The sequence below is a fragment of the Diadema antillarum genome, unplaced genomic scaffold, assembly GCF_040938485.1.
Source record: "Diadema antillarum isolate AM-2024a unplaced genomic scaffold, OU_Dant_1.0 seq00002022_RagTag, whole genome shotgun sequence".
NCBI lineage: Eukaryota > Metazoa > Echinodermata > Echinoidea > Diadematoida > Diadematidae > Diadema > Diadema antillarum.
Genome location: NW_027272677.1, coordinates 351913 through 379314, shown reverse-complemented (window position 1 = coordinate 379314; position 27402 = coordinate 351913). Strand labels below are relative to the sequence as shown.

General features: G+C 37.3%; 1 protein-coding gene across 1 annotated transcript in view; it reads left to right on the top strand.

Annotated features, from left to right (window-relative positions):
- The window catches only part of LOC139713646 (cilia- and flagella-associated protein 70-like), a 33504-nt gene extending 9958 nt beyond the window's left edge, over positions 1-23546 (top strand). The window contains 18 exon segments of the mRNA XM_071625353.1: positions 319-500; positions 996-1118; positions 2088-2217; positions 3364-3435; positions 4363-4548; positions 5078-5158; positions 5523-5691; positions 6273-6557; positions 7571-7705; positions 8874-8918; positions 10872-10930; positions 12397-12579; positions 13387-13425; positions 13427-13511; positions 13514-13539; positions 19674-19835; positions 21631-21720; positions 22891-23546. Coding sequence (XP_071481454.1) covers positions 319-500; positions 996-1118; positions 2088-2217; positions 3364-3435; positions 4363-4548; positions 5078-5158; positions 5523-5691; positions 6273-6557; positions 7571-7705; positions 8874-8918; positions 10872-10930; positions 12397-12579; positions 13387-13425; positions 13427-13511; positions 13514-13539; positions 19674-19835; positions 21631-21720; positions 22891-23121 — 2283 coding nt within the window. The 3' untranslated portion in view covers positions 23122-23546.
- Positions 23547-27402: the final 3856 nt, after the last annotated feature.

Here is a 27402-nt window from a genome sequence, read left to right as displayed (position 1 = left end):
GTAAAACAAACTGGCATACAATAATGTGAAAATATAATATGAAGTGCAGGTATAAAGAGATGTTCCATCTTTATACATGGATATCATTTTAATCATGTGCCAATATGGTCTAGAAATAGCAACTCACCCAGTGGTTGGCTAGTTGTTTGTTCTTATTTTTTTTTATTATCATTTCTTTTCTTTTTTTGTGTAGTGTTCTCAGAATTTTGCTTTCACCTCCAAAAGACCTACATGTTTACATGTCTTGGTCAATGCCTGTCCATAAACCAAATCTCTCCTCACCCCCCACTATATGACATCCCTCACCCCAACAAACAGCAACCCTCCCAGATGCTGAAGCCAGGTGCCCCAGGGACGGAGGCAGCGGCAGACACAGAAGCCCCACCCCCACAGAATGTGGAAGGGATGCAGTACGAGGAGGCCTCGACGTACATCGTCATAGAGTTTGAACTGGACTCACCAATTGTTCCAAAGAGGGCGCCAGAAGAGTTGGCAAAGAAGTGAGTCATTGTTCGTGTTGCTTGTTACTGTTCAGACAAAGACAATCGCTCCTGCTTTTACTGTAGGTGATGCTGCAAACCTTCCTTTGGTTTACATGATTATCCTCAGTATGTCAAGCAAGGTTAGCTTGCTGTATCACAGTTATTCATTGAGGTGCTTTGTTGTCAAATGTAGAATTCATAAGGGTAGAGTCATTGCTTCAGTTATGCATCCATGCATAGTTTCCAACATCAATGTCATTTTGTAGTTCTACTAACTGTCACTGGCATCTCATTCAGTGAAGGGTATACAAGTAGTGCAGTTGTTGGTAAGAGCACCCTTTGTATAATGTGATTATTTGTTCAATCAAAAGACAGCAATAATGATGGCACATTTATGGTGTTAACGATTTTGTGTCTAAAGAATTCCCCACAATTTATTGTCCTCTCAAACATTTAATTGGCTCATCATGATGTGTGTTTGTACATTTCTGTGCTTATCTTGGCTACCTGCAGAGTGGCTGAATACATTCCCCCGAGGCCCCTCTTCCCAAGGAGGACCAATGGAGCCCAGAAGGCAGTAGAAGACTTCCACACACAGGTGGCTAGCATCAGCAAGCTGGTGCTGGAAGAATTCAGGCAAGTTTTAAACCAAAACTAGAAAAGCACTCTGAGAGCGCAGACCTCTGCCAAGTATGCAGCTCATTTCCACCACTGATCTTGTTCATCCATAGAGATATCAGTGATTTCCACCCATCGCCCGATTTCCCCATGTACATGTAGAAGCCTTTGTTACGTCATAAACCCTCAGCTGCACGGCGCGCCTTGCCCTAGCAGAAACTAGAGCACGCACTTTAGTGCGCGCATGCAAACCTCAAATACGCGCAGCCTGAACTCCCAAGTTCATTGACCCTACGTGCCAAAATATCAAAAATCCTTCATAAATTCCCCAAAAATTTTCAGATCACTACCAAAAGTTAATCGTTTGTTACTTGTGTCATTCTATAATCTTTCCTGCAAGTTTCATCTCAATCCGTTGACTACTTTTTGAGTTATTTTGCACACAGACAAACGAATGAACGAACCAACCAACCAACCAACTAACAAACAAACCAACGGTAACGAAAACATAACCTCCCCCTTGGCGGAGGTAACTAGTGGACTTGTGTCTAAGATATCTATATCATAGCTATATAGTGAAGATGGGATAAATTCAGTTGTCAGATTGTACATGCATATTTGTTCTGCTATTTTGTGGAAACAGAAATTGTGAATCAACATTTGAATGTGTGGATTAGATTTGCAATGAGAGTAGTTACCATGTGCATATTCTTTGACCATCTAGTTTCTGTCATTTATATATCTTGTCTATGGATATGTCTATTGTATAAAGACTGTGTACTGTAACAGAGAACAGAGATTTGCAGTGATTCCAGCTACCATGTCAACAGAAAGAAATCTTAAAAGCTTGATGTGCTGTTGTCACACGGTGATGATCGTAAGCTCCTATTATGGTGAAGTGTTTACAGAATGGGGATTAGCTGAGGATAGGTGGTAACAAGCCCACAATAAAGACAGTGTGCCATGTGTGTCACTTTCATAACACAGGGGCCTGTTTGGTGACCCAAGTACAGATCTCACCAAAAACAACAACGATGTACAAGAAGAGAGACAGCGCAAACTGGTTTATGAACTGAACACATCCGGGAAATACTTTGCCTTCAAGGAACAGCTTAAGGTATGACTGAATTCAGTCAAGGTTACATTGAGAAAAAACAAAACCAACATTGTGCCCATTCAGTAGTCACCACACTGTGTGCAAGTGAGATGGTACATCATGTTTTCAGTTTGTCCATTCATCTGTTGTCTGACCATCCATTAGTATGCAAATGATGCACAGGATAGAGTGCGTTAGTGGAGATGTAGCGCTCGAGGGTATTTACAATTGTGAAACATGCACGAGGCGAAGCCGAGTGCATGTTGCACTACATTGTAGATACCCGAGAGTGAGCTGCATCTCCACTAACGCCACAAAATAATCCTGTGCATCATATGTTTTATAAAATGGGTCGAAAACTAACAGCATTTTTAACGTACCTTTGTGGGTCAATACCAGTCAAAGAGTCAAGATGTCCGAAGATGTTCGTCCCAAACATTTACGCACGTCGCCCTTGGAAATCCCGCACATATAAGTACTGTACGTATAAGAGTATACGTACGCCACACATGTTATGCATACAAGAAAGGCCGGCCGGCAGCCCGATTTAGAAGTTGTTTACAGGATTGACAGCGTGTATAGTAGCGCGCGACGCACTTGTAACAACTGATTGAGTGCGCACTGCTAGTGTAAACACTGTGACGTCAGGCCGTGCATGTTAGTGAGAAATTAATACAGGCACACGTGACTCATTTCAGCGCTTCCAATTGGCTACATTCTGGAACCCATTTTATAATATGTGATAATTATTTGTGTTGCTGTAGTCACTTGAGAATGATTTTTGACAGGAAAAAAAAAAAATGTACTTTTTCCAATGTAATGAAGGTTTCGGGGCATAGTCAAAGCCAAAGTTGAAGTCTGAATCTGAGACCACTTATATGTCTGAGATTATTAACCTCAAACGTTTTGCAGGATTTTGTAATAACTACTCCCAACAGTCCTTTGCGACATTTCTGTCATGTAGCTTGTCGATAGTTTACTTGTTTCATACTATATCAGCAACAATGTTCTCCATCATGTGAAATTAATAATTTGCAAAATAAATCACAATAGTAGGAAAAAAGGAATTAGATTTCATATTCTGAAAGAGAACTGATTAAAATAAGAGATCAGAAATTACTTCACATGCAGGCAGTCACAATATATGTCTCTCCTGCTTTATTCCAGCACTCCGTAGTCAAGATTGTCAGAGAGAAGTACTTGCGAACCAGCACATTTGAAGACAAGGAAGAACTTCAGGTAAGGCCTCTGTTTTTGAAGAAGGACATACGTTATGACTGAGGAGCATTTTATTAATCCAACGTTTTCCAAAGTTTTGTTCATTCTGTAATTCTAACAAAGCAGTCATTTGAATACCATATGGAAATTCAACCTATCCCTAAAGTAGTCTTTATTTGGTTGGTGAAAGTATGTAGGCTGTATAATCTCTGCTACATTAATGTACACTGTAGTATGCCGGTAGTGTTGCTTACTTGTATATATGTGATGAAACAATTAATACAACACCATTAAGAATCACTGAATCCTAAATCCTGTACAAGCTTTAAAGTTGTCATTCCATTTCTCTGCATTTTTCCGGGATTGCTGAAGAGAAATTGTCTTAAAGACCATTGAGGATTGCCATATCGAACATGAATTCATGTTGGAAGGTTCTAACAAGACAGTATCAACAGCATTTACTAGTAAGGTTCTGTGCGTGTTCAGTACCATGACTTCTTGAGACTGATAGATAATTTTGATCATAGAACATATGTTTAATTAGATAGTAAATTGTAGATAACTGACCATTTAATGTAAACACTGATGTCGTCTGTGCCTTGGGTCTTTTTTTTTTTTTGGGGGGGGGGGGCAACTTCAAGTTCTGACAAGTTCATGTCGAGGAATCAGTCCTAGATTTTTAGATGTATTTTAGAAACTTTTAGATGTACTGTTTCCCGTAGGACATAAAGCATCTTACACTGTATGTCAATTTTTGACACAATCTGTTATCTAATTTTGATACCAATGCTGTCTTATATTATTAAAGTCAATAGGCTGTATAAGCAGATACAATGTGTACTCATTATTTGATCATAACACCATACTTTGCACATTCTTACACTTTAGTTACTGAATATCCATGAGGTGCATCAACAAATAAGATTTCTCCTGTTCCCATACCAACAGGCATTCCTTAGCGAGCTGTACGTCTTCTTGGTGGACCAGATGCATGTTGGGATAGGGAAAGTGCTGTCACTAGAGGATGAGACCCCAGTCCCGGCCCCACTCACTGACTCCGCCCAGCTCAAGCACTTTGCCCGGGAGGCTGAGGTTAATGACAACCCTGAGCTGGCCTCCAAATACTACCAGGAGGTAAAAATTGCAAGGCCCGTGGGGGTATGGATGGAGAGAAACATGAATAAATCATGATCTCAGGGGGGCATTTCATGAAGTGTTTTTGTCCGACAAATTTGTCTGACAAATTTGCTCTCAGCCAGTCAGATGCAAGGATTTCAGTAGCTTATAACAGTTTGTCACAAAAAAATATCCAAGAAAAGGATTCATGAAATGCCCCCTAGAACTGTATGGTCTTTTCCATTGCCCATGTTAATGCAGTGTTATTCGTTAGTTCATTCATTCATTCATTCATTCATTCATTCATTCATTCATTCATTCATTCATTCATTCATTCATTCATTCATTCATTCCTCATTCATTCATTCATTCATTCATTCATTCATTCATTCATCTTTTCATCCATCAGTTTCATCCATCCATCCACTCATTCATTCATTTATTCATTCATTTGTGCAGTCAATCATCCATTCAACCAAGTGTTCTGAGGCAAGGTCTGTAGTTAAATTCTTGACTTTGTATATATTCCCTCTTTTTGTATTTCTAGCGTATCGCCCGCAACAGGAATGATGCCGACCACTGGTTTGACTATGGCTGTTTCTGTCTTTACATCAATGATGTCGCAAAGGTTAGTAAATAATCTCCTTCATAAATAGAGTTCTTTATTCAGTGATGGAAATAAAATACTGTTAACCACTGTATTATGATATACACTTGACTCTCCCCTATATACCAAAGTAAACTTTAACGTGCAGTAAAATTTACCTTCATATATAGATGTCACTTAATGACTATTTGTATGATGCATCACATAACAGTGAATGCCTAAATTATCACTTTTAGCTAGTCCCGGTCTTGATCCCCGCCTTTGATGATGTACATGATAAGCCATTGCGTTGCAGACCATTTGCATGTTGACTAAGTTACGTCCTACCCAGAACACTGCTTGACCTTCCCCTGACTGACAAGACTTCATTCTGTTGCGTCACCAGGCGGAGGAGTGCTTCAAGGAGACAATCTCCATCAACCAGCGTCATCTCCATGGCCTCCTGCTCTATGGTGTGGTCTGCGCCATGGAGGACGGCAATGACGCCGCCGAGACGTTCTTTGAGGCGGCCACCTGTGTGGACCCATCCAGTGTCTTAGCCTGGACCATGCGTGGTATGGCTGCAATAAATGATCAAAACATACTGCAAACACTCAACTGTCATTGACGCATTTATGGTCCTATCACCTTAAATTTGAGTTACTGATGTGAAACATTCTTTCCTTTCCTGCTCTGCGAAGACCAACAAGACTTTTTTTTAAAGTTGTCTTGAAAAAGAAATGATAATAATTAACAGGACATTCCTTATGTATTGTCAGCTGTGTGCTCTTTTTTTAGTGGAGTTTATCTCTTTGTTTGCTCTTGTTTTGTTTTGTCTTGCTGCTGTATGTGGAAGCAGTTCCCTTTTGACTTGCTTTGTATATTCAAGAATATATTACCAAGTCATGTGTAAGTACATGTATATGCAGTAGCATAAGAGTCATGCACAGGCAAATACGTGCACATTGTGTTGCACATGGTAATCATGTGGGTTTGTCTACTGTCATTGACAAAGCACAAGAAGCATAGAGCAGGCCATATATCGAGAACAAACGATTTAGTGTCACCACTACCTGCCTTTCTTGTGTCATGAATTCTTCAATTTAATGCGTTGCAAATGATTTGATCATGTTTTCACCATCTCTACCCGTGGTAGGCCTTTATTACGATGGCATAGACTGTGACATCCAGGCCGAGTATGCACTGATGGAGGCACGTCGTCTCAACATGGCTCACGCGGCAGCCAAGCAGCGTACGGCCAGGGTCGCCAAGGATGCTGCAGCGGCTGCAGCTGCTGCAGCAGCAGCTCCCACTGAGGCACTGGACGAACCAGAATCCATTGTCCCACCTGCTGAGGGAGAGGAAGAGGCCTCTCCAGAGGGAGGCCAGGAGAACTCTGCAGCAGAGGGAGGTCCGGTGGAGGACACCGCTAGTGAGAAAGGTTAGGAAGAGATTTTGATCAATGAATAATGATGATATCCACCCATTGAAGTCTAGTCCCGAGAATACCCAGGCAGGTGTGTATGGGAAATGTGATATAGCAAAATCAGTCCGTCCTCAACGGGTTAGTAATACAGTGCTTGTATAGCACACATCACTAACGTAGTGTCTCTTGGTGCTTTAAGGGAGAGGGTTGGAAATGGAAAAGGAAGTCCTGTGCATCTTGAAAATAAAGCAAATAGTGGTAGAAATTTAATCAAATTCAGACACAAAATGAGAAAGTAGCAGGATTTTAAGTTTTGTGTTATTTCAGGACATTGCAGTATCTATTGCAACCGCATTTGTAAATCAGTGTACCGTTTTCATGAAAGTTGTCAGTCTCTGACAAGTTCAGTAAAACCCTTGATTTTGATTGGCTGAGAAGCTCTGGTCACTGACTGTTACTATGGTGATTGTCAGAAACTGACAACTTGTCAGGGCTGACAACTTTCATGAAACGGTGCCTGCAGGTGATGCACAAGTGTCCCATTGACCTGCACAGATATCTTCCATGAGAGACTTGTGTGGCAATTACATCATTACCTCACCAAACTGCATGGGTGTGTGTGATTTCAACCATTGTAGGTTTCACTGTAGACCCACTTCTCCATCAAGGTCAAATGGGCATGGCATGGCACTGCACTGTTAACCAAATGTAGAATATATTTATCTATTCAGTCTATTTGCTTTGTTTGTTGTTTTTTTTTTTAGCTGTCTACATATCCTTAAATCATGGCAGCTTTTGCAATACCAATCTCCTTTTTCTTCTGTTTGCTATGTAATTGCTCCTTCAACTGTCTACATATATCCTCACATCGTGGCAGCTTCATTTCATATTGACCTCTTCAATGGAACACTGGAACCTGTGTGGAATGTATTTATGCTGCCATGGTGCTTGATTAGCCAATTCTATTCTTTGCACAGATTGTACGTCATCCTAACTTGGTCTAGCATTCATTTCTGCTGTTACTGCAGAGAGCTCTGTGCCGACGGTGAACAAAGTCCCTGCCACTCCCACAGATGTTGGGAAGGGCCAAAACAAGTCTCCAGCGGTCAAGCCTGCACCTCCAGCCACCAACAAGAAGAGAATGTCAATTTCATCCAAATCAGGTAAGGCTCTAATTTTCAAGAATGTGGCTGGGATTAGCCCATAGGTGGCTAGGATTAGGATTAGAATAGAGCAGTTTAAGAGAGAGAGAGAGAAAAAAAAAAAAAAACCCACAAAGTTTTGTAATTCTGACTGGACTGGACTGGATTACAGCATTCATTGAAAAAATTGTTTTGTGACCATGATTTACTGAGCAAGATTTTGTTGTTAATGTCTACATTTCTCATATTGCACATACAGTTTGCATTCATTATATCTGTTTTGTCTTTGGTTTGGTTTGTTTTGTGTTTTTGTTTTTACTGTTTTTAGCATCATCTGTTCTGCCTGTCTCTATCACTTCTTTATGTGCAGTGAGACAATGTATGATGATAATGATCATAAAGTTTCCATTTAAGATGTTGCCATCACATTGAACCTGACATGACCAATATAATGGCTTATTGCGATACAGCTCATGACACAGCACATGATCATCTGTGGAAGCTCGACACACTTTTGTGGCCAGTGGGCATTTGAATCACAGCAAAGTTCATTCCTCAAAAATCTTTTTGTCAAGAGACCAAAGAGAATAATCCTGTGCTCCTTGCCTCTTTACCTAGCAGTTTTCCTTGGATTTGAGGATTTCTCCTTGGTCTTTGGCTAATGACAGATTAATCACAGAGAAAGTGAAGTTTTATGTGTGAGAGACTCCTTAGCAAGGCAAAGTACATAAGAGTTATGTCACACATTATGTTATGACATATACTCATAATGTAATACAGAGCAGTAGACTTGGAGTAGGAGCATTTTAGCCATTGTTGAATTCTGCTTTTTTTTAAATGTCAGAATATAATGCCAAATTCAGTTTCTTTTGATATCATGAGATGTGAATAATTTATGTTAACTAATAATTCTGAAGATACGGATCATAGCTAGTGTGTCATCAAACATGTCTATTACCCTTTAGAGAACTTTGACTCTTTACCAAAAATGCTCATAATGGAATAACATGCATGCATGACTTGTCATATCATTTTGTGGTTGGTTGTTGTTGTTGTTTTAAGCTCTTTCCTTGGATGTTTTTTTTTTTCTTTTCTTTAAACATTGGTTGCATGAAAACTTTTTGTTTGTGTGTCAGAGTGTTGTTTTTTTCTCAAACCTTGTTGGTTGTTGCCCCGTTTTATTGCTCAGACTCTCTTCAGTCACTGAACCAAATCGGCGCCAAAGGTAACACAGGTTGATGGTCAGGGCAATCTTCTACTAAATGTATATAATTATGTAGTTCATCTGTAATGTATGCATTTTTTCATTTTTTTTTTATTTTACTGCAATGCTGGTTAATGCAAATTTTATATCTGTCACAACTATTTTGACTTCTTTTCAATATGATTTAGAAAGCAGGGACAAAGTTGTGAAAGCTACTGTGTGCAAGCATTGTCAAAATGCACAATTGGAAAAAAAAAAGAAATCCCCTTCTTAACATCAAGTCATTTTAAGACAAAAGTAGCTTCATGTTGACTACTAACAATGAAAACTGCAGCATTACAGATGGATACATGTGAAGGTGCATTGTTACCAGGGGAAGGCTCATTCGTCATTTTGTGCAACATTTTGACCACTATTTTGTATTGATATATTTAGACATGGAAATACAAATATGATAACACTAATCCAGTTGTAATATTCTAGACAAGCTTCAAATCTGCCTCACTGTACTAGTGTGTAACTTGCTATTTGCATTTGGAAAAAAAAATGTAGACACTGTAGATTTCATTACAAATCCAAGTTCAACCTTATTATATTTGTAGGAGCAGTAGCTCTTAAAAAAAAAAAAAGAATGCAGGAATAGAGTACATTCTAGATGGGAAATGCTGGGACCTAACCAAACTCCATATTATGTAATCCTTTTTTCTTTTTCTTTTTTTACTTTTCTTTGATTTTGTTTGTTAGGGCTTATCAGAATAATACTATGTATATATTTGGCAATTTCAAGTAACACAAAAAATGTTTTAAAGACACTAAAGCAAAGCAATAGAATGATAATGATGAGCATGCCTTAAACTACTCTGTACCTTTGTGTCACATACCTAAATCAGCTAATATCCTGTGTGCCAACTAAATCAAATATCAAATATCTTTTCAAGCAATTAATGTTGAAATTAAAACTGATACCTTGATGACTGTGCCACTAATTTTTAAAACTGAAATAACCATGTGAACTATCAGTACACTCATTTGCTTCTATTCACATCTGTCCTTAATATGCACTCTGACATCATATACATAATTTTATGTATATGTGAATATGAAGAGTTTGCTTGCAAAACGAGTTAAAACTCCTTTCTTGTAAATTTCAGATATTTGTGATTAAGTCTGCTAGAAACAAAAAATTAAAGAGAAAGATTTGGGACGTTTTTAATCATAACTTCAAGACTAGTGAGGTACCACTGGAAAGGTTTTTATTTTGCTCTATCTGATGATGGACTTACTTTGAAATGATTTAAAAATGGCTTTAACCTGTTTTTGCAATGAAACTCTTCATGTGTATAGATAATTTGACAGATAAAAAGAAATAATAGATACTTGTATGCGTACATATATAAGCAAGCAAGCAAGATTGTACACTTACTATGATTACACTTTCACGCTGTAATCAAACAGTGGAAAGCATAAACTCTTATCAGGAGCAACAGCTTATGATATCAAAATGAAATCACACAATAAGAATGATAATTAGAACAAAAATGACAGTGATGAAATGATAATCATCGTCATCATTATAATGATGATAATGATAATAATAATAATGATGATAATAATAATAACAATAATAATAATAATAATAATGATAATATAATAATGATAATAATCATAATAATAATAATAGTGATAGTAATAATAATAATGATAATAATGATAATAATGATAATAATGATAATGATAATGATAATGATAATAATAATATAATGATGATGATGATGATTATAATGATATTGAAAACAAATAACATTTATATGGTGCTCATGTGGTCCTATAGAAAAAATTGGAGATGAATTATGAAAAGATGAATGGAGGAAACTGGCAGGAATAAAACCAAAATCACAAGTAAAGTTTTAAAAACAAAGAAGTGATTAGTTTTGTATCTTGCTGTGTAAGATTCTTACATTAGTTTGATCATGGACCTAACAGAAAAGGTCCATGGTTTTGATCTACCACTGTTTAACATTGACTTCAGCAAGTACACGTATGTACAGTGAGAGATTCCTCACTTTCAAAATCCACTCATCTTGACTATGCAGGTCTTTGACCGTCTTCTTGTATCAGTTTTGTCGACTCAACTGCCTAAAATGCGACTGTCATTATTGAGCTATGCATGTAAATCATTTGTTGCTAGCCAGAACACTGCAAAAAACATAAAACAGCATTAGTCCCTGACATAGCCTTGATAGATGACAAAGAAAACATTACAAAATATGACATTTTAAAAAAAGACATTTATTGAAATGTGTGATATTCAGCAAATGTGAAAGTTAGATGAGTTCTCATATACCATGCACCTTTTAAATCAACAGTTAAAGTGGCTATTGTATTGCAATATAGTTGGTAGCATTTCCTTTTTAAATCACACTCCAATTCTTGTTGAAAAAGAAAAAGAACCGAGGAAGGATACAACTGGCCATGTACCAGTCATTTTATCCTGTCATAGTAAATTCCATGCATAAGTAGGAGCAAAAAACTGAAGTCATTTATGAATGCTGCAAATGTGCAAAAGAATATAAATTTTATCTGTTGATGCCATGCACCTGAGAAAATTCCTTTAGCGAAGAATGGTCACTAATTGCAGATCACAAGATGGGTCTCGTGGATATCATATTGCAATCTGACAGAAATGTTACCACAAAAGCATTGTGACATGTAAATGTACCCATTGCTGTAGTATGGCTCCTTAACTTATCATCGTGTTGGTGTCTGGCATAGCTAGAAAAATTGTCATTGTTGTTGTTGCTTGTAGGCATGATGTTTTTGTGTGCTCATGTTTGAAAACAATGCCAAAGCTTACATCACATTGCATATGAAAAGTCCTAGCATTGCAGTGGTCATAAATGTTTGACGGTTATCCATTCACTATCGGACCAAGATCCCAAGTTAAGAACACAGGGATGTACATGTCATCGATACAGATTTCGGCTCCTTCGAGATTTCAAGTTATGATCTTCTGCAGCCCGTCGTTATCCCAGTGTGATATACTGGAGCTGAGCATTAGGGAGTGGTTGTACACTGAATTCCTACCTGTTGCCCCACCATTTGTTTTGTTGTTTTCTTTCTTTGATCTCCTAAAGGTGTAGTCCTGCACTCATGATATGATTTGGTAGCCATCAGTTAGTCAAACTGTTACATTTGTAACTATCTGCAATATCTGCTGTGAAAGTGTGGTGTGCTGTATGTGAATAATATACAATTGAAAGCTAATAGTGTTCATACCTACCAAAATTCCAATTCTTTTGCACAGCTTTTAATTTGTTCATCTGTCATTGTTTGCTACAGTTACCCAAACCATTCAGTGCTTTTTCTTTATTTTATCTCTTTTTTTTTTGCTTCATCATGAACCCATGAACCCCACATAATCGTGTGTGAATGCATTACATGTGCTACCCAAATATTCATGTTACATAAGTTCAACCCCTTCGTCAAAAACATCATCGTCATTTATTAGACCCCAAGCGTGTGGGCAGCGCCGCCAGCGGTTAGGGCGGGCAGCGTCAGGGCCAGCAGTCGGCCGGGATCTGCCGAGCAGGAAGCCGAGGGGGCGGGGTGCCCCCGGGAGAGCACCCCAGTCCCGGAATCCAGCATATTCATGATTGCTGTAGAGTTTCTGCTCGAGGTCAAAGGCATGCAGGTAGGTTGTGGCAGCTGATCAGAGCTAGAGAAATAAATGTCAGCATTGTGTGTGTGTGTCAGTGTACTCTACATCTTATATATTTTCATGAATGGAGACTTGTAAGACAATTTGCAAAAATGAGAAATGTTTATCTCTTTGGGGAGAAAAATATTAATTTCCCACCTTGAAGCTGATATACAACACAGTTGTGTTGTGAGAGACAAATATTTTTGTCAGTTGTTAATTTCAAAAACATCATTATAACCCATGAAATGTGCAAAAAATAGTAACACTGTGTATGAAATATACCACTTGTAAATAAGTTCCAATCAATATCTTGTGTATTTTGTTTAAGTTTTTTATATTTCAATGCACACCAAGGAAAGAAGCACAGCTACAGTTATTACCAAAGAACTGCACAAGTCTTTTTTTTTCAGTTTCAGTCAGATACTAAGAAATTTATCAAAAGCTATACAGAGTTTGGCTTGTTGTCAGCTTTCATATATACCAACATTCATTGTTTAACAGGCATGGCCTTACTCCGAAGAGGACAAAATTGGAGTAATATATATATATATATATATATATCTATATATATATAATATATATATCTTTTTCTTTTTTTTCAGAAAGTCTAATATTTATAATGAGTATTAATGATGTACAACCAAAAAACACAGCACTTTTCCATTACTGATCACTACATGATTTATTGCATCTAATTTCTGTGCAGTAAACACATTCCAGTCGTACAGAAAATGATTACCTTCCGTCTTAAGAGATGTATTACGTTAAGATTTGTGTTCCAATCGTGTCTAATCCTAGTTTTGTGAGCGAGCCCTCTCCCATGAGCTCCTGGACCCAAAGAGGTGGTCCCACCTCTGCCTACCATGTGGCCCTGGCCAGACTCAAGCTTCAGAAGAAGGAACTGAATGAGGCCAATGAGAGCCTGACCAGGCCTTGGTCCTGAACTATCAGGTGAGATGACACAGTGTTTGTTTGTTTGTTTGGGTTTTTTTTGTGTTGTTGTTGTTGTTTTTTTTTTTGGGGGGGGAGAGGTTTCTGGTCCAAAGATCTGGTAATATTTTACATCACATGTGTAAAGAATGTTGAAAAGCTATATACGCCAAATATTTTGCTAGGTTTTTATTTGCACAAAATTTGGCGAGTCAGGTACTATTTGCAAATTTAAAGACATGCTAAAATATTGACTCTGATTCCAACATGAATGTGACATGCACACATACATTTCTCCATTCTTTTTTTTTTTTTTTTTTCCAACTTTATTTTCCCAATTCACATGCTGCTTCATATACCAAATACATGCAAAATAATGAATAGTACATTATGGAAAAAACATACATTTATAACATAGAAAAACTATGGTATAAGAGCTTGCCATTTGCTCACATGAAAATCTAGACGATTCTTTTTCATAGCTATGATGCGTTCTGTATTTTCCAAATGCTTCATAGAAAACAGAAACGGATTTAGAGTTGGAATGATATTTTTTGATTTTACAAGAAAATATAAAATATTTTGCATAATAGATAATTGTATTCACGAAATGTCCCCTTCCAACATGCAAAGTTCCAAAACAGATTTCTTCATCTGTGAACATAACATTGCGGACATTTTTAGCTTTGAGCCAAAGAAATACTTCATACCAGAAGGATGACACATGGGTAACATTTCAGAAATAAATGTAATAATGTCTGTGGATGAGAGTCACAAAAATTACAAAGTGCAGAATCACTGATACCTATTTTACATAGTAATATTGAGTAGCGATTTTTCTATGTACGAACTTAAATTGAAAATTACGAATTCTGTTCTCTATCGATGATCTATAGATCAAAGAAAATCGAGACTTCCATAACAAAGAATCTTGTAAGTTCAACAGTAAATCAGTTTCCCATTTTACTTGATGGTCTGTCTCTGAAAGTGTGGTTTTATGATTCTTTACAAAGTATGGGTAACAAAAATTTGAAACTCTTTTGGATTTAAGAAAATTGTTCAGTAGAAGATCACAAGGATTCGAAAGTAATACAACACTTTGACAATCCATATTTTGTTTTATGGTGAATTTCCATTCTTGAGGAATTGCATATACTATTGAAAAATAAATCAAGAATGACCCTGGATTAAATTTCTGTGATATTTGGTCATAATTCATGAAGGAACCATCAGGGTTGATAATATTTCCTATGTAAATCATGTTTGATTCAAACAAATTTCTAGAATAAATAGGCTGACCATCAACTAAAATATGGGAATTAAACCATAATGGCTGTGAAACAATTTCCTTGAATTTAACTGGATTGTAGTACTTGTAATGACACCATGCAAAGAGAACATTGTACCAAAAAATATCAATATTATCATTTAGAATAAGGTGCCGAGGTGAAAGATTCCATTTAAAGAACATATCACCGCCCATAGTTGTTACATACATTCTAAGAAAAACTTTGTGTTTACTCTCATTTTCTTTATCAAGGTACCTCTTTACCCAAGTTATTTTCATACCAGAGGTAAAAGATTGCAGATGCGGCATTTTCAGACCACCCTCATCATAATCATTATACAACAAAGAACGTTTTATCTTATCGTTCTTATAACTCCATAAAAACCCAAAGAATAATTTTTGAACCTCATCAAAGAAAGATGGAGGAGGATTTGGCAATATACTTAAAGGATAAATCAATTTTGGAATTATCAAAGATTTTATAATAACAATTTTTCCATAAAGTGTCAAAGATCTACAATTCCACAAATTCAAAAGTGCTCTTATTTCTGCAATTTTAGGTTTGAAATTCAAATCATAATCGTTGGTACAATCAGAGAGGGGAATCTTTATTCCTAGATACATAAACAAATCTGTTGGCCAAATAAATGGAATGTCTCGACACAATGTTTCTGAAAAACCTCCAAGTCTGACTACATTGCATTTCTCAAGGTTTATTTTTAGGCCTGACATTTCTCTAAAACTATCCAACACTCCAATACATTTTCTTAGATTCAATTCATTCGGCTTCAAAAACATAATTGTGTCGTCTGCATATTGACATATTTTCACATCTATATCGTATATTCTTAATCCCTTGATTTCCTCATTTTGTCGCATTAAACAGCCAAGTAACTCAACTGCAATTATAAAAAGATATGGAGATAAAGGACAACCTTGTCTCACTCCACGTTGTATATCAAAAGATTTCGAAGAAAACCCATTATTTATTACGCAACCCTCAATTTTGCAGTATAGCAATTTGACCCACTGAATAAAAGACTGATCAAAACCAAAGGTATAAAGAGCATAATATAAGAAATCCCAATCTAACATATCAAAGGCTTTTTCAAAATCAATGCTTAAAGCAATACCTTCCATGTTATGCATTTCACAATAATGTTTTATATCAATGAACAACCGTATAATTTCTCCTATGTATCTACCTTTCAGGAAACCATATTGATCCCTACTTATTATATAAGATAAAACCTTTTTAAGTCTTTGGGAGAGAATTTTTGCCAAAATCTTGTAGTCACTATTAAGAAGTGATATTGGACGCCAGTTCTTTAAAAGTAACAGGTCTTTACCTTTTTTTGGAATCAAAGTTATAATGCTTCTTCGCATTGAATGTGGAAGAGATTTTTCCTCAAAACATTTATTATACATAGAACATAACAAATCTCTAATCTGAAACCAAAATATTTTGTAAAACTCGATGGGTAAACCATCAGATCCCGGTGTTTTATCGTTTGCAAACGACATTATAGTTTCATAACATTCCTTCTCTGAAATCTTTCCCCCAATGAATCGTTCTTCATTCTGATGCAGTGTAGGTAACACCAAATTTTTAATTGGATCAACATCTAATTTTTTCAGATTGTCTTTGGTATATAACCGGAGATAAAATAACCTTTCTTCTTCAAGAATATCAGTTGCATCGGTTAAAATGCCATTGTTTGTAGATAATCGAGAAATACACTTCTTTTGAAAATTTCTCTTTTCCAAATTAAAGAAATACTTAGTATTACGTTCACCTTCAGCAATCCATTTGGCTTTGGTGCGGACAATTACACCACGCACGACTTCTTCCTGTAATTCTTCATATTCCCTTTCTTTCCTTTTCAGATCATTCAATAACACATTGTTATCATTCAATTTATCTGTATTACGCAATTTATTAATTTCTGATTCTAATTTACTCAATCTTTTCTGACGGACACTTTTATTTTCTTTTGAAATTTGAATACACTTTTGTCTTACTTTGTATTTCAAATATTCCCAAGTCTTTATTGGGTTCGAATCTTTGTTTTCAGTCAAAACTAAATCTACTACACTTTGTATCTTTTCCACATTTTTTGCCGAAGCTAAAATAGATGTGTTGAGTTTCCAAAATCCCGGCCCCCGCTTTGCAACGGACTTCATTAACATCAAAGAAATCAAAGAATGGTCCGTTTTATATCCAAAGCGGATATCACATTTTTCAACTGAAGTGGTTAAGCTTTGGGATATCAAAAAATAATCAATACGACTTCCTATCTTACTGTCATGAGACATCCAAGTGTATTTCAATTTTGATAAATTAAAGGATCTCCATATATCAATCAAATCAAAATCTAACATTATATCAGTTATGGCCTTGAAGCATCGTGGATGATTTTGGATCAAATTCGGAAATTTATCTAACTTAGCATCTAAAATTGTATTAAAATCACCACCGATTACATATGGTTCTTCCCCGTGCATTGCAAGTAGCTTATGCAGATCAGCAAAAAAACTATCGTTGTCATTATTGGGGCCGTAAATATTACCGAGTGTTAACAAATTTGCATTTAATTTCAGGACGACCAACAATATTCTACCATTGTCATCTCTAACAGTGTTTACTATTTCAAAAGTTGCAGAAGGTTTCAGAAGCATACATACTCCTGCACTGTCAGATCGACCATGGTTGAATATGATTTTATATCCCCATTCTTGACACCATCTTTTTTCTGAATCTGGTGAAGAATGCGTTTCTTGTAAGAAAATCACATGATAATCTGAATTTCTTATCCAATTAAAAACGCATCGTCTTTTAAAGGGGTTTCCAAGTCCCCTCACATTCAAAGAACAGAGTTTGATATCAATTGGCTCACTCATGACGTACGTAAAACATTCTCACAGTATTATACGGATTGTACAGACAATATGTGAGAAGGAAATTGGCATGTATTTTCATTCCGAAACTCAAAAGGCACAGTATGAACAAGTGATGTGAATTGAGTTTTTGGCCTAGATTTGTAGGCAGATTTGAAATGAAACAAAGCAAAAAGCACCACCACCCAAAAGAAACCGTAAAACACGAAAATTGCTGATTTGCGATTTTCGTTTTTCCGCCAGCACACATTTCCGTGGCGTGCGAAAAGGAGCTCGTCATTTGAGTATTTTTGGCCTTCTAAAACAGCATGAAATAAAATAACTCACATTATTTGACTTTGTTATCTCGAGCAAAGGATCTATATAGTGTGTCGTTTATAATAGTTACGTCTCTGTGATAGCAATTTTGTCTTTTATTCTAAACATACATTTTACAATAGACGTAATGGACAGAATAGCTACCTCCATAGAACATCATTCTATGCACTAAAGACTGTACGACCTACACTTTATGCAAATCTGACAACCTCAGTGTTTTCAGAGAACCGGGGGAATCTTTAGGGCCATCTTTGTACTTGATAAGTCTTGGTACCGAGTTCGGGATGAAAGCGAACTTGTTTTCCTCCCTGAGCTTTTTCACTTTGACCATGAGCTGCTTGTGTTCCATCCGCGTGTCTTTGTGTACATCGTCGCTCACGCCCACTTTGGATCCGCGAATGGTGACACCTTTCAAAACGGAACTACGCTTCAGAATCGCTTCGCGATCAGTGAAACGCAGCAGCTTGATATGGATGGGGCGTGGTCTCGAGCGGCTACCTTCGTTCCCAGTAGGGCGGTGTACACGTGGTGTGCGATGGGCACGCTCAATCTCCACCTCACGCATATTCAGATGAGTCGCCAAGAAGTCGCGGGCATAGGTTACGCAATCCTGTGATCCATTCGACAATTCTTCCCCTTCTGGAATCCCGTGTAGTATGACGTTGTTCTGCTTGCTGCGGTTGACAAGGTCAACAACATTCCTGCGTAGCTCATTTACATACTCAAGGTCGGCCTTTACTTTGCGAATTTCCCCAAGATCTTGCTTGATTTCTCCCATTTCTGTCTCCATATATGACACTCCATGTTCAAGGTCAGATATTCTAGTGTCTAGGCTTTCAATGTTTCCCTCTATCTTCGTGACTTTTTCGGAGATAACATCAATTTTTTTGCACATACCATCGAGCATCGACACCTTTTCTAGAATGTTACGTAGTAGAGACTCGGTATTTTCCGTACGTACCTCAGCAATGGAAGGTGATATGGGAGTGGCACTTTCACTTACTGTTTTCTCTTGGTCCGCTTCTCCTGATTTATCCTCAGAACTCGACACACGGAGACGTTTGAAACTAAGCATGGCTCTTTACTTTCAGGAAAGAAAAAACTGTTAAAGCTTGGTCCAAATGAAATTAGGCCGTCAAAAATAATGGTTGAAGCGCAGCTCCAAATTTTGCGTCCTCTCTAGCTCGACATCAAGCTACATTTCTCCATTCAGTAATGTGCTCCATGATCGTGAAATCATTGAGAAGTCCCAGAAAATTAGGCTCGCTAAATGTATGGCGTATACAGTATATGATCGTGCTGATAACAGTACAGGGCATGCATTGTGACCATTTTAGTTTATTTGAATTAGATTTAGGTGTGGGGAATGTGTTATCACAATTGCAATTGCAAATATAAATACGTGAAGAGTTATCAAGTTCACGAGAGTGGCAAAATATAATTTTCAATCAAGTCATTAACAAGAAGTGTATAATGTTTATTTCTGTAAGTCCAGCAATTGTCATTACGTTGGGAAAGACAACAGAAGGATTTTCCTCTCCTTTCTGTTCTCAGAACTAAGAAATTTGTGATTCAATTTAGAAATGAGATTTCTGTGCACAAATAGTCAAGTGAATATAAAGTTGGTCCTTAACTCTCCATCTTTGTGCAGGACCCAGATGCCTGGTCTATCATGGGCCATCTGCGCTATCTCCAGGGCAACTGTGAAGAGGCCAAGGACTGCTACGAGAGGACGCTGTCATTTGTGGCCGACGCCCGAGAGATGCATGCAATATACCTCCGACTGGCATCCATCTACCTCCAGGATGGACAGGTTAGCATCATAATTCACTGTTTTGTCACAGCTTCTTTGCTAACATATATGTCATATGCTGATTAATTACCTCCGCCAAGGGAGGAGGTTATGTTTTCATCAGCATTATTTGTGACCGTGCACCTCAAAACGAACATAAAGTCGCACACACTGATTTTGCGTGAGGACTGAAAATAAGTGAAATGGGTCAACCTAGCCGAACTTGACTTTTTCATATTTTCTGAAAGAGCGGGTCGTCTTTTACATTATGCTAAAATTTGGTATCATAAAACGGGCAGGAAAGTATGTTTTTTAGCAGTTTATCTCGAACATTTTTGGTAGAGTAGTGTGATTAGGTGTGTCTTTAGAATCCCTTTTTCATTTCTGAAAAACCTTGTCCACACTCTTCACTTTCAACTCTAATAACTTTTGAAAGGATAGGGCTGCTGCTTTGAAAGTTGGCATTGATTATGAACAGAATGTGTTAATGAGGCATGCTTAATTCCAGTTTAATCTGATAATCTCTTCATTGTTGTTACTCTGGTGGTTTACTTCCTGTTTTTTGTCCCATTCATCACACAGCCAGCACAGTTTGGTAAAGATTAAGCGCTTGAATAGACACTGTACTTCAGAGCCTCTTTTCTCAGTTCACACTTTTCCTGAGTTTGTGCTTTCTTTCCAATATTTAGATAGGTTAGGAGAGTCCATTTGATTTGAGTTATACATCATTTTAAAGCTTAAAGTCTTCTCTTTCAGAATATGGTCTTAATTAAAAATTCATGTCTGACGACTTTTTGTTTGTTTTGAGGTGCAGGGTCACATTTGTTTGTTGGTTGGTTGGTTTGTTGGTTAGTTTGTTTGTCAGTGTGCAAAATATCTCAAAAAGTTCTGAACGGATTTGAATGAAACTTGCAGGAAAGGTAGAGCATGACACAAGAAACAGATGACTAGATTTTGGTTGTGATCCGGCAATTTTGATGGATTTTATGAAGGACTTTTGATGTTTTGACAGGCAGGGTCAATGAACTTGGGAGTTCAAGATGCGCCTTTTTTTGTGGTTTGCACTAAAGTGCATGTTCTAGTTTCTGCTAGGGCGAGGCGCACTGCACAGCTGGAAGTTGATGACATAACAAAAGGCTTCTATATTGGGAAACTGGGCAATTTTCAGCATGCATACGTATTGGTGGATATCACTGATCTCTATGAAAAAACACGATCAGTGGTGGAAATGAGCTGCTTAGTGGAGGTCTGCACTCTTATAGTGCTACTCTAGTTTGATATGAGCACCTAGTGATATGCTTTTCATCTTCTGGTTGTTTTTTGTTTGTTTGGAGTTTTTCTGTCGCTGCAAGCCATTGTGTGTTTTCAGAGTTATTTTTTCATGTTACAATAGCAATTAATGGACATTGCAGTCATGACATCAGTTCTTGTGGAAAAAAAGAGAAGTTTCAAAGCAGAGAGTAAAATGTTGGCCGACTCCAATTTCAAGGGAAGCAGAGGAGACCTACACTTCAGTTAAACTGCAGTGACAAGCAAGCATGATTTTGTTTTAAAATATAGCATTCATTCTCTTTTTGACAAAGTCATTTGCACACATACATCAATTCAAAAAATTGTAAGTGCGCTTATAATATGCATGCCGTTGATTAAGTTATCACTTTTCATGCTACAGATAAGTGTGCATCATTGAAACAATCGCCTGACTGATGTAAGGTGTTTTACTGCTCAAAGAATTAGATTGCAAGAACAGTTTTCTTAGTAACTATCAATTTCTTCATTTTTGTTGATTACTGTGATATGTATCATGTCTTTGTAGTATGAGCAAGCAAAGACGACGTTCCTCTTGGCATGCAAGAACTCCCCATCCTGCATATCTTGGCTCGGCGTTGGAATAGCTTGCTATCGGGTGAGTATAACCCCCTCTCAGAGTCTGTGCTACCAAAGTAACAAGGCTAGAGGTGATTGCCTTATCTTGATGCTCCTGTTGTCGGTGAGAAGGGGGGCTAACGCTGATGATTTGTGGCAGCGGGGATTGTGCTGTTTGGGGTGGATTTAGTATAATATCATGCAACCATCAGGAATGGCAATGAAGGGATCCATGGGAATTGAAGATCTCAAGTCTCTATATGTATTATTTGTGTGTTGTTATTTCTTTCAAAGAACCTCCTTCAAAGTAAAGACTGCACTTGTAAGAATGCTCACTGAAATTCATTATGAAAATTACTTCCTTTGCCATTATCTTCTAATTCTCCCCTTTTTTCCAAGTGACATGATCATTGTATCCGACAGGAATTTATAGCACAGTTCTTGGAACAGTTTATCTTCAAATATTCTTTTTGAAATTCGTTGCAAGTTAATAACAAATTTCCTGCTTTTGGTATGAACACACTTTAACACTGTAATGATGTAGTACATGTAGAAGTGCCATCAAGTTCCTTAAAGCATTTTCTTGAGATAATATGAACAATACCATGGGAGTGATAACATGCACTAAATGAAAGAACCTACTTGAAATGATGATAGGGCACACTTCTCAAATAGCATGCCATGGAAAAACAGTTGTGATGTTCTTACCCTGCCTCTTAAGTTGACTTACAATGAATTTAGTAGACAATTGCCATCAAGCATTTGCCAGAGTCTTGAGATACTATCTTCTCTGTTTGCTTTGTTCTAATGACATGAAGGAAACAATGAGTAATGTTTGCTTACTGTCATGCTCATTTCCTGAAGTGACCAAAACTCTTACTAGCTACAAGGAAATACTTTGACTGTTTTCTGTTAAATGCAGTGGAGCATACAGTACTGTAAAGGTGGAAATTTTCACGCATTTCGCACAACCAGAAACCAGCGCAAAAATAAAAGCACACAAATATTTTTGCTTGCACTATATGTTCCAGTAGTTGATGTCTTGATTCCGCAGAATTAAAAATACGCGAAACTCTTCTTACCCAGCCCAGCACGAAATATTAGTCGCGTGAAAATATCCACCTTTACAGTATCCTTTTTTTAAAATATATATATATATAAGAAGCTTATCTGTTATACCAATCATGTTTCCAAACTGCTGTCCATACAGCTTGGTGAGCTCTCTGAAGCAGAGGACGCCCTCTGTGAGGCAAACATCTTGAACAACAGCGACCCCGAGGTCTGGGGCTACCTCTCCCTGGTGTGCCTGAGGACCGGACGCCAGCAAGAGGCTGAGCAGGCCTACAAGTACGCTCTCAAGGTTGGACTCTGTGACGAGGACCTCCTCGGAGAGGTGCACGCGGTGCAGGAGGAGGTTGGATTTGGCAATCCTCAGTTTTAGAGGGCGCTGTTTGCGAACTTGAATCCTGGACTAACATAATGTTGACTGGCTAATGGGGCAAGACAGGCAGCTAGGACAAAAATGCAAGAATGCTTACTGTCAAAACTGTGGAATGCGCTCATGAATAATTATATGGTCAAATGTATACTGCAACATGTCATACAGCTTTGCCTTGTGGGTGCAATGACAATTTCTGTCTAGGAAGTCACTTTCTCACAAAGTTCCATCACCTGTATTCTTTAATAAGGTTACTACACTCCCAGGAAAGGGACCATTACTGTAGTCGCATTTTGTGATGTTGCAAACAAGCCCTCATGGAATAATCATTTCACAGGCTCGTTGCAAGGGAGGACAAGGCTTTCTCCAGAATGTATTAAAAGTGGTGGGTGAAGATAATCAATTTCCCTTGTGGGGTAGTGTATTGAAACCAGAAACTGCATCTGCACCTGTGTTTTCATTTTAGAAAAGATATTTGCCATCATTGATAGTATCAATGATTGCAGTTAACCATTGACAGCAACAACTTGAATGCTCAGACTAACTGTGTGTCTTGTTGCTTCTGCCCTAGGAACTTCAATGAATGCATTTTTACAATTGCTGTCTATGAAATAGGACACCAAAGTACTGGGACTTTATTCATTCCAGTTTATTGTAGCCAAACACAGTGATATGCCGTACAACCAAGTAATTGTGTCATGGTGTACAGACACTTAACTCACTCTACCAGTCATTTCATTCATTGATAACTTAATCACTTTTCATAATGAAACAATCCTCTGTGTGTGAAGTTTTCCCCCCTTAAGCGTGGATGTCTGAAGTGTTAGCATTTGTCATGAAAATTGTCATATTGGGCTTGGGATCAGAGAGAAATGTGGTATATGAAAAGTCTGCGACAATAACCCCCGATTGCTTCTCAGTTACCTGCAGCATCAAATATATGAGATAAAGCAAATGCATGCATCATTTATACACCAACATAAATATTCTTCTTGAGTATTCTGATATTTCCGTCCACTTCAAAGAACATTCAACACCTATATGCAATCTTTCAAGACTTGATAATATATTTCTTATGTCATGTACATATGTAAGTTGGGATTTTTTTGTTTTCACTCTCTGTGTAGATATCCTTCATACCATGTACTGTGAATACTGTTATCTCCATATGTAAGAATATAATGTGTATAATATAAAAGCAACCCTCAGCAAAGGTTTTAATGGACATGGACTACATCTGTGCCTTCATCATTGCTGGATTTGATTTTTATCACACATTGTTGATGTTTATGTCTTTTTCTTGAGGGTGCTACATGACTCTACACATGAAAAGTGCATTGAGAATTGCCAAATAACATTCCTACTTACTTGTAGTGGAGTGCCGGCCCAAATTCATTCTCACTCAACATCTTGATCCTTGTGATGAAATGAATTGTTTTTCTTTAAAAAAAAAAAAATTTAAAAAAATTAAATAAATGAATTAGATAAATGAATTAGATGTAAAGGCCTCGCACAAGAGAAAAGGCATTGTCACCTGCCATGCAACTCCACAAGCACATATTGATATAGCATATATGATGTGAGTTTGTGTGTGTGTGTTTTCATGTGTATCTGTGTGGAGAGCATATGGGTTTCTGTTGTATGGAAATACCAGCATGTGAGTGCCATGATTGCAGAGATGTCATTGCTGTGGTTCCTCAAAGAACATCAAGGATAAAGACCGAAGTGATGTATGACAATATCCATTAACCCTCTAAGAACATTTTGTAACTTTCATGACCCTCAGCCATGGCCTTTCTCTTTTCACATTTTGTTCATAACTTTATCACTACCATTACAGTACCTCCACATTCTCCCATTTGCAAAGTGATGAATCAATGTATTAATATTTAGATGTTCCCTGGTTAATCAGATAGTTCATAGTAAAGCATTTAAAAAGTGGAAACATATCTTAAACATTTCAAAACAGTGTATGCCTGTAAACCTCCATTTTTTTTTTCTTCACAGTCTTCATGAGTGATTGAATAGCACTATGACAGTGTATTGTCATTAAAATAGAGAGAGAGAGAGAGGCAAACACACACACACACACAACAGACTGTGTTCATTCTGTTTGATAACAGTGGGACGTAGCAATGGTGGTCATCAAGCTTGAAACAATTGTAATGAAACACAGACACAAAGCAACTGCTTTAACAGAAGAAGTTTCTAGAAAAATGTTTCCTTCCTATCTTTATTCATCACTGGCTGAAAATATTTCATTGCTGCTACAGATAAGACCCCCTTGCACCCAACTATTCTTTAAAAAGGTGAAAAAATACATGTACTTGCATCATCCCACTGGCATTTCTCAGGTTGCTCACATGTTAAGTACAACTTGGAAAGAATCAACATTTTGCAGCGACATAAAAATCAATACACTGTTCATGTGTCAATCCTCTACGACAATTGACTTACGTGACATAATTTCTTTAGAAAGGATTCCTGGCCAGAGGTGCAGTGTACGAACATCATATGAATGTTTTTTTAATTCATTTACGCTCTGTGCTCTTCTTCTTTTGCCTATGTGTACATACACACACACTGTGACATGGATGCCTACCTGGCAAGACAACAAATAAGAAAGCTTTCTCATCACATATGTGACAGGTTAAAGTTATTCTGGAAACACTTTACACTCTGCCAATATCAAGTTCACTGTCAAAACTTTATACATGAGCGCATCAAGTAAGGTTACCACAAAAATAGGCATTCATGTCCTATAGTTGTTGACACAACTCTCAGAGTAACGGGTAAGTGATACGGAACTTATTGATATACAGTATTGTATCAATTTTACCACAGGAAGATACAAGGTACCCATATACAATGTGTACTGGTAGGGGTGGCAGCTGATAGGTGAATGAAGCCCTTAGTTATCCAACCAGAAATATTCTTAAAGGAAGAAGGTACCATATCGTATCTTACCATCTTCTTTTTCCAGGGAAAACACAGTTTCCTTTCTCATTTTTTTTGCTCTCCTATAGCATCTCTTCATGATACATTATCTCTTTTTTTTTTCAAGAGACAGGAAAGGGGCTTATCTTTGAGCTACGCGTTGCCATCTACAATCCAAACACCAGCAAAGTCCCTTCCGAGCAAATGTAACATGATCACAAATCTGAATGAGATGAATAACTGGCACATTCTGGTCAAAGCTGCACCTACATGCAGTGACATATGCCACTACCATGAACACACATACACACCGTATCTAGTGTGTGTTGCCCAAGTATCAATTCCAGATTATCTCACATAGGACCACGGAATTCAACTCCTTCAATGCAAAAACTATGCTTTGCATCCAGACATGATTTGCACATAATGAAAAATAGAAATGCAATAGTTTAAATTCACACTATTTACACAAAATGTATGACTTTAATACAGCAGGGAGACCCCTAAAAGCCTGTAGGAACACACCAAGCTGCATCTTGGTGCTCTTTACTTGTATAAATAAGTCAAATTATAAGACAAATTTCAGTAGGATCACCTTGAATATCAATCTCTTGTATGAAGGGAAGGACCTTCTTGATTGTTTATCAAAAATCACATTTGTCATATACAATGATGCAATGCACAGAATTAATAATAATAAAAGAACAATCAAACACAACAATAAGCGATTAAGAGATAAGTTGACCTCTTTCAACTTTGATTCTAATTGTTTCAAGGCATGACAAACCAATGACTGATACTCACAACTGAATGTATGATGAGAGAAAAGCTTTTACTCCAAATAATTAACAAGCCAAGAGGTTCAAGAACCGAGAGATAGTGGTATTGCAGTTCTCAAAGATAATGATTCATTTCAATTACAAAAAAAAACCAAACAAATCTAAGAAAGTAACAGGAACATTATTCTGACAAAAATAAAAAGCACCTACGATACAAGCTCCATAATTGCTTTTTCTCCCTTGGTCATGGCAAGATGATGATGATAAAATCAAACTAGCTCTTGATTGAACTACACAGGATTCCAAACAGACACATATCAGATTCCACAAGTTTTATTCCACTCTAAGTCTTAGCAGAACACAATCACCTTTACAGGCATGTGGTTCCATTTATTGCACTTTTCAACTGGCCATAACAGCCATATATTATGTATAACTCGTCTCAGTACACATGAAAAGGTAAAATTTGGATATTTTCAGCATTCACATGTCACAAGACAGGGATTCTTCTTAGGGGCATCGTCCTCAGAAAATTATGTTGATTGAATGAACACAGAATATCAAGAGA